The 7,518-nt window shown below is 51.0% G+C and overlaps 1 protein-coding gene across 1 annotated transcript in view; it reads left to right on the top strand.

Moving 5' to 3' along the window:
* Positions 1 to 4,738, top strand: part of Trim45 (tripartite motif containing 45) — an 8,417-nt gene extending 3,679 nt beyond the window's left edge. Inside the window, exons 3-7 of the mRNA XM_013024637.1 lie at positions 3 to 137; positions 1,325 to 1,454; positions 2,337 to 2,451; positions 3,608 to 3,734; positions 4,464 to 4,738. Of these exons, the coding sequence (XP_012880091.1) occupies positions 3 to 137; positions 1,325 to 1,454; positions 2,337 to 2,451; positions 3,608 to 3,734; positions 4,464 to 4,612 (656 nt within the window). The 3' untranslated portion in view covers positions 4,613 to 4,738. The remainder of the gene's footprint in view (positions 1 to 2; positions 138 to 1,324; positions 1,455 to 2,336; positions 2,452 to 3,607; positions 3,735 to 4,463) is intronic.
* The last annotated feature ends 2,780 nt before the right edge of the window (positions 4,739 to 7,518 follow it).

The following is a 7,518-nucleotide window of genomic DNA, read 5'->3' as shown; positions in this document are numbered from 1 at the left end:
CGGCACGCGCCCCGCCGGGCACCCCCACATCCGCTTCTGCCCCCAGGAGGCGGCCGGCCAGTGCCGCGGCTTCCCGGTCTATGGCGCCCTGGACGCCCAGGAGGTCGACCCGGCCCGGTGCACCCTGCAGGGAGAAGGTACGGGGCGCGGGCGGCCCATGGAGGATGCCCCGAGGCGCACACCTGCAACCCCAGCCCGCCCGGCCTCCAAACGCCGTGCTGGGGCCAGAAGGGGCTCAGTGCTGAGTGCTCACCTGGCACGCAGGAAGCCCCGGGTTCGAGTCTTCAGTGCCACACACAAAAAGCTGGAAGTGGCGCTGTGGCTCAAGTGGCAGAGCGCCAGCCTTGAGCTGAGGGGCAGCGCCCAGGCCCAGGGTTCAAGCCCCAGGACTGGCACAAACCAAACACAAACCCACTGACGCCTGTGGGGCTCCCCACGGCCTCCCTGCCCGTCTGTCTGGTCAGTGCAGTTGGTGTCCAGTGTCTGGGCGCGGTCCGGCCCCGCCCACCTCAGGACAGGCCTGCCAGCCACCACCAACCACACAGCCCTGCTGGGGGCCAGGCCGGCGCTGCCGACCCCTCCTGCTCCCGGAAGGAGGCGCACCCGGCTCTGGGCTCCTCTAATCTGTGCCCGGCCCCTTCACAGGAGCCTTCTCGCCCCGTCTGTTTTTATTTTTGTGTGTGTACAGGTCCTGGGGTCTGCACTCGGGGCTTGGCCACTGTCCTTAGCTTTTTCCAGCGAAGTGGGTGCTCTACCCTCTGAGCCACACCTCTACTTCCGGCTTTTTGCTGGTTGGTTGGAGACAAGAGTCTCACAGCTTTTCCTGCCTCAAACCTCTGTCCTCAGATCCCAGCCTCCCCAGTGCGGGCAGGAGCCATCTGCTCCTGGTTTATTGCAGGGGAAGAAATTCCTCTGTCCCCAGACAGGGCCATCCCTGGGTCATAGTGCCAGCATGTAAGTCCCTGCACCAGGGTGAGGGCCTCCAAGTCCGGAGGGTCACACAGCACAGGCCCGGCCCAGCGGGTCCACCACACCCCTGCCCCGGCTCTGATCATCGAGGTCAATGCTGCATATTTCCTGAGATTCTCTAGGGTGGAAGTTAAGGTCCAGACCCCTGTGATCACAGAGTGACCAGGTTGGCCCCAGAGCTCTGCACAGGCTGACGTGGGGAAAGGAGAGAACAGGATGGGCGGGCGCTGATAGCTGTAATAAGCAGGAAGCACAGCCTCTGGTTTGAAGCGGGAAGGCAAGAGGGAGTCCATGTTGGGGGTATTGTTTTGGCGGCTCGCCCTAGCTGTGGTGCTGCTGGGTTTGTCACCCGCAGATCTGCACAGAGCTCGGGAGAAGCAGACGGCCTCTTTCACCCTGCTCTGCAAGGATGCGGCAGGAGAGAGCCTGAGCAGAGGAGGGGACCACATCAGTGTCGCCGTTGTCCCTAAAGACAAGAAAGACAGGTGTGTAGGACACACACGGCCGGGACATAGAGAACTCAAGGGTCTTTGAGTTCTTGAGCACAACTCAGTGGTCATCTTCTTGGAGTTCATTTTCCCTCTCCAAGAGGTGATGAAAAAATATGATTTCTCATGGTTGAATCAAATGATCAGATCCAAGTTTCTTTTTGTGCCAGTACTGGGGCTTGAACTCAGGGCTTCAAGCCCTTGCTTAGCTTTTTCATTCAAGGCTGGCTCTCTACCACTTGAACCACATCTCCACTTCCATTTATTTGCTGGTTTATTTGACATGAGATTATGTCCATAAGATATTTGTTTTTCCAGGCTACCTTTGAACCTCAATCCTCAGATCTCAGCCTCTTGAATAGCTTGGAATGCAGGCACATAGCACTGGTGCCTACATCCAAATATGTTGTGTTTCAGTCCTTTATGCAATTCTCTTTCAAAGATGTACCTTGTCTAATTGATTAAATTCATTCCAGGATTTGGCATGGACTGAAAAATCTTCCATGTTAAATGGATTGGTACCTTTCCTGAGTTTTGCCAGGAGCAGGTTTATAGTTCTGTTTCTTTGGAGTTGATGTGCTGACGGGAACATGAGTTCAACAGGGGACTGAGGAGTAATCCCATACACCGGCGGCTGAAACCGGAGCCAGCCCAGGCAGAGAAGTCTGTGAGACTCTTATTTCCCATTAACCACCAAAAAGCTGGAAGTGGATGTGTGGCTCAAGTGGTAGAGCACCAGCCTCAATCAAAAAGCGAATCCTGGCATGCACACACACATGTACACACACACACAAACACAGAATATTGAGCAGAATAGACTTTTCAGTCTAGAATAGGGAGCTGAGAGAGGATTTTTTTTCACCTCTTTTTTTCCTTCAGTCCAGTCAGAACAGTGGTCCAGGATAACAAGGACGGGACATACAACGTGTCCTACACCCCCAAGGAACCTGGCATCTACACCGTGTGGGTTTGCGTGGAAGAACAGCATGTGCAGGTCAGTGTGGCCCAGGGCCCGCACCGAGGGCCTCCACCATCTTCTGATCAGCTCCACGGAAAGTGGAGCGAGTTCTCTTTTCTTCACTGTAGAAATAGCCCAAGTTTTGCTTTTCTCTCTCTCTTGTGCTGGTCCTAGGCCTTGAACTCAAGGGCCTCACACTCTCACTGAGCTTTTTCAGCTCAAAGCTGGCACTCTATCACTTGAGCCACAGCTCCACTTCCAGCTTTTTGCTGGTTAATTAGAGATAGGAGTCCCATGGAGTTTTCTGCCCAGGCTAGCTCTGAACCTTGATCTCAGATCTCAGCCTCCTGAGTAGCTAGGGTTACAGATGTGAGCTACTAGCACCCAGCGATCTTACTATTCTGTCCTGTGTTCACCTCTTAGTGACTTGATAGAACTCTTAATTTGGAGAAGATGACTTGGCCCTTAGGGCTGTCCACCTGCAGACAAGCACACTTGGGGAACACAGTGTTGCTGAGAAGCCCCAGCCTTGTTCAGATTGAGACTGGGGCGTAATTGGCAGAGTGAGGCCCCTTCCTCTCCATGGACGGCCATTTATCTGCCTGTATTTCTCCATTTCACTTGTGTGCATCTATATTATCATGGTTATGGCACTGTCTCCACACCTCCTGAAGGAAAAAATAGAATTTAACATCAGGAAGGCTTCTAAGTAGGCTGTCTGCGCTTTCTCTGACTGCATGGTTCTCAAGCAGGGAGAGGCAAATTGCACTTAGTAAATCTTTTTGGCAGTTGGGACAATTGCTGATTGGAGAATCATTAGCCGCAGACACTTCACCTTTCTCCCTTGTGTCTTCACAGGGAGGATAGGGGAGTGGGTAAAGGTGCACTGTCCAGGGTGGAGGCTGAGAGGCAGGAGGCTTGGCCTGTCGGTGGCGCAGAGGCACGAGACTGATGGCTGGATGAAGGACTGCAGGCCACCTACCCTGATGTGTGTAGCCTGAGATTCCTCAGGAATTGCTTAGGTCACTCTCAGGCACCTGAGAGCATGGGTGAAGAGCTGGAGTGGGTGCAGCGTAGCCTTCTACCCCACACAAGGCTGACGGTGGGAGGCTTCTGCTCTGGCTAAATGGCTTAGCTTGGCTCAGCTGTTGGTTCACAATGCTGTCCTGTGTTTTTGCTGTCCACCTGGCAGGGCTCGCCCTTCACTGTGACAGTGAAGAAGAGGCACCACGCACACTCAGGCGTCTTTCACTGCTGTACCTTCTGCTCCAGTGGTGGCCAGAAAGCCGTGCGCTGTGCCTGTGGGGGCACCATGCCAGGTAAGGGGCACGGCTTCCCAGCAAGGCAGCGTCGTGTCGGGTAGCCACACAGCCACTCAGGAGCATGCTTAGGGACCGTGTGTGTGTGTGTGTGTGTGTGTGTAAAAACAGGGAAATGTGGGGCCCGCATCAACCTCTTTGTTCAGCATGGAGGTGAAAGGCTTCCAGATTGTGAGTTCTTAGGTTTTGACAGTTCACCAGCTGTAAACTGCACGTCTCCCTGGGGATTCTGGCTCAGTCTATATGGTCCGTGCAGTTAAGAAATTCCAAATGAGTCAGGTTACAGGTACACACCTGTAACTCTAGCTACTCAGGAGGCTGAAATCTGAGGATCACAGTTCAAAGCCAAACCTGGCAGGAAAGTTTGAGACTCTTATCTCCATGTAACCACTGAAAGGCGAAAGGTGGAGCTGTGGCTCAAGTAGTAAAGCACCATTTTTGAGTATAAAGCTAAGAGATAACACCTAGGCTCTCAGTTCATGTCCCACGACCAGCACATACCAAAGAAAGAGCAGTTCCCAGTGTGGCAGAGTCAGGAGTGGACGGCAGAACCAGGCACAGGACCAGGCACCTTGAGGTTGGCTTTGGTTTTTCCTGAGCCTTGTGGCTCATTAGGCTTTCTCTAGGGGTTTTCCCTGGCTGGGTTGGAGGAGGGCTCCAGTGCCAGGACAGCCCTTGTGCTCCGTTCCCAGGGTTGTTTTTCCTTCCCATCCTCTTTGTGCCGTGCAGGTGGGTACCTGGGCTGCGGTCACGGACACAAGGGCCATCCGGGCCGTCCCCACTGGTCCTGCTGTGGGAAGTTTGCAGAGAAGTCGGAGTGTACATACGTGGTGGGGCCGGGCACCCCGGGGAACCTGCTGAGGACCGTCGCACTCTGATGATGCCAGTGCCTCCCCCACACCCATAAAGCTTCCACCAGTGGATGTCAGGTTTACAGAGGATCCCAAAGCCTGAGAAATACCAAAGAAATGATGGAATTAATTAAAACAGTGCCTTCAAGCGCCTGCTCCGAGTCTCCCTTATACTTGCACCGTGGAGCCAGGTCTGTTTCTCTTATAGGTAGGTTGGTGATGATCGTACTTTATCACGGAGCGCCTTTCTGTGTGGCACATGGATGGCAGTACCTATGCCAGTGGAATCTGGAGGTCACAGGAGATGATCAGTTTCTTCCTTTCCAGTGCATTACCACCTGTACGTTCTGCTCTGTATTTTCACAGTCATTACTGGGCAGCAGTTTGACATGTGCCAGCTTCTAGACCTTTCCCACGCAGGATGGTTCTGGGCACACAGGACTTCACATGAAGATCTGACTGATAGAATTTTTAGTTCGGCCCTACTTAAGTATCTGTTTTCCTAGAACTCCCTCCTTCTAAAGACCAGCATATCTCACTTAACCAAAGTCCACTTGGGAAAAACTCTGCCTCCTCTCAGACTTGGGTAAATTACACGAACCTGGGGGTGAGTTTGGGGTTTTCCATTTACCTCACACTTCTGGGGATTTTATTTATTTTTGCTATGAAGAAGCCTGTTGGATTTCATCACCCATTCCCATGGGTCTTTGTGAGTCAGATGGCAGAATGGTGGATAAAAAGTTTACCATTTATTTCAGTTGGAAAAAGTTCCAGTTAATTGGTCAATTTACCAGAAATGAAATTATATTGTAATAGAAAATTTCTCCACTCATGTTGCTCTGACACTTAAGCCACACCTTCAGTAACAGCCTTTTGTGGGTTAATTGTAAACAAATCTCATAGACTTTCTTGCTTGAGCTGACTTTGAACTTCAATCCTGTCTCCAGTGTAGCTAGGATTACTACAGATGTGAGCCACGACAGACAATTTCCCTGAGAAATCTGTGATGGGTGTGATGGGGTAAGGCTTGGCTCTCAAGCATTCTAATGGAAACATTTCTGTTACAAACACTTGACGTTGGTGGCGGGGGCAGTGGTGGGGGCTCTTGGTCTGGCCTAGTAATGGACTCTTCACCCAGCTTAAGCCAGCTGCTCCACCGGCAGAAAGGCTTGGAGAGGGCATGGTGCGCAGGGCCCAGGACTACAGGGAAGGATTTGGGAACCATCACAGCGTGAGGAAGTGATTCAGAAATCATCGGTGGGCTGGACACTGTGGCACCAACATGGTACAGTACAGAGATGAAGCTCTGCTGCCTCACAGGTAAGGAAGTAAATCTCAGTCTAAATCTAATCTAATTCCCTGGGGTGGTGCAACAGGATAAACACCTGGACTGCCACAGGAAATAAACATCCATCTACTCTCATCTCTTAAATGCACTCATCACTGAGTTTTACTCAAGAGATGGATCCCTGGGTGTTAGTTTGGCTCAAAGAGATGGTATGCATCCTTTGATTATTTCTTAAATTTAGAACATTTTTAAATAAAATGAACTTGGATTAGACAGCACTATGCCATTAACACTAATTCAGAATGAGACCTCCCAGTCTGGGGACTAGAACCTAAGAATGCGTGTCACATGTACTGTCAGGGCCTGGTTGGGCAGTTCCAACTTTTCCTACATCCACAACACATCAAGAGCATCTCTACTGTAGACCCTGGCTAAGGAATAATTAGGTGGCTTTGACAGGACAGTTAGTCTGAATACATCCAGAGAAACGTTTATCTTACAGATTAATCAGATTATAAATTGTAATGCCCACTCCCTTTTCCACACAAGACAGGAAGTCTGACCCCCCCAGGACCATGACTCTGTGACCTCTAAGCACCTTCTTGAGTGGCATTACTGATCACCAGGTCAAACAAGTGATTGCAAACAAGTACACACCAGTAAATCCCCAGTGGGGTACAGACAGGTGCTAACCCCACACCTCGGAAGAGCTGAGAGGCCCCAGGGGTAACAGCCAGTCCTGTGGCAGATGCTGGGCTGCTAAGTCCTCACTGTCCTGAGCCATTCCTTCTCAAATGATATGGCTTTTATAACTTCATAAAGGTAATTTTACCACCTTTATCTCTGGTTTTCAGGGCCTTATTGTAGCAGCTAAGTTCTAAAAGCAATGCTTCCCTTACAAATGAGGATAGCCAAAGGGGATTTTTTTTGGAAAAAATCACCCAGACTTGGGGCTGGTTGAGGTTCCAGAACAAAAGGCTCCTCACTGCACTGCGTGGTCCTCACCCTTACCCAGCCCACGAGGTACGCTTCTTTCTAGGGAGAACTATGTTTTGTTTTGTTTTCCTAGCAGAAATGAACAAGGCTTGGGGAATCATTGCTGAGGGAAGAGGAAGTTTGAAGTTTTCTAAAGAATCAAAGGCTCCAGTGTTCATGTTAGTCAGGAATCTGCCATAGAAGCGACCCCAGAAATCTGTGTCTCAACAATAATTTCTTGGTCACAGCGTAGCCCAGTGCCTGCGAATGGAGTATGGAAGGAGGTACACAGGGCTCTGTGTGCTCACTCAGGGATTAAGTCTGACTTCAGGGTGAGGGCCCAAAGCACGTTAGGAACCCCCAACCTAGTGGGCTCACCATTCTTAGGTCTCCCCTCAGTAAAGCACAGGGGAAGAAAGTTTGAAGATGGCAACCTAGAAATGCCTTCCCACTTTTGTTCATGTTCCCTGGACAAGGCAGTGCCCTGTGCCCTGTCCAGCTGTGGGGAAGACTGGAAGTAGAGTCCCTGGGCAGCCAGAAGCAAGAGAAACAGAAATGGGGTTTGGTGAGCATTTAGTGTTACGTTTGCTATGGTCAGATACATTTATTACATTGTGCCAATGATAATAATACAACTGCTGATGATATGAACACTAAATGACAATAGTCC

Source organism: Dipodomys ordii, unplaced genomic scaffold (assembly GCF_000151885.1).
Source record: "Dipodomys ordii isolate 6190 unplaced genomic scaffold, Dord_2.0 Scaffold78, whole genome shotgun sequence".
NCBI lineage: Eukaryota > Metazoa > Chordata > Mammalia > Rodentia > Heteromyidae > Dipodomys > Dipodomys ordii.
This window is presented reverse-complemented; position numbering and strand designations above follow the sequence as displayed.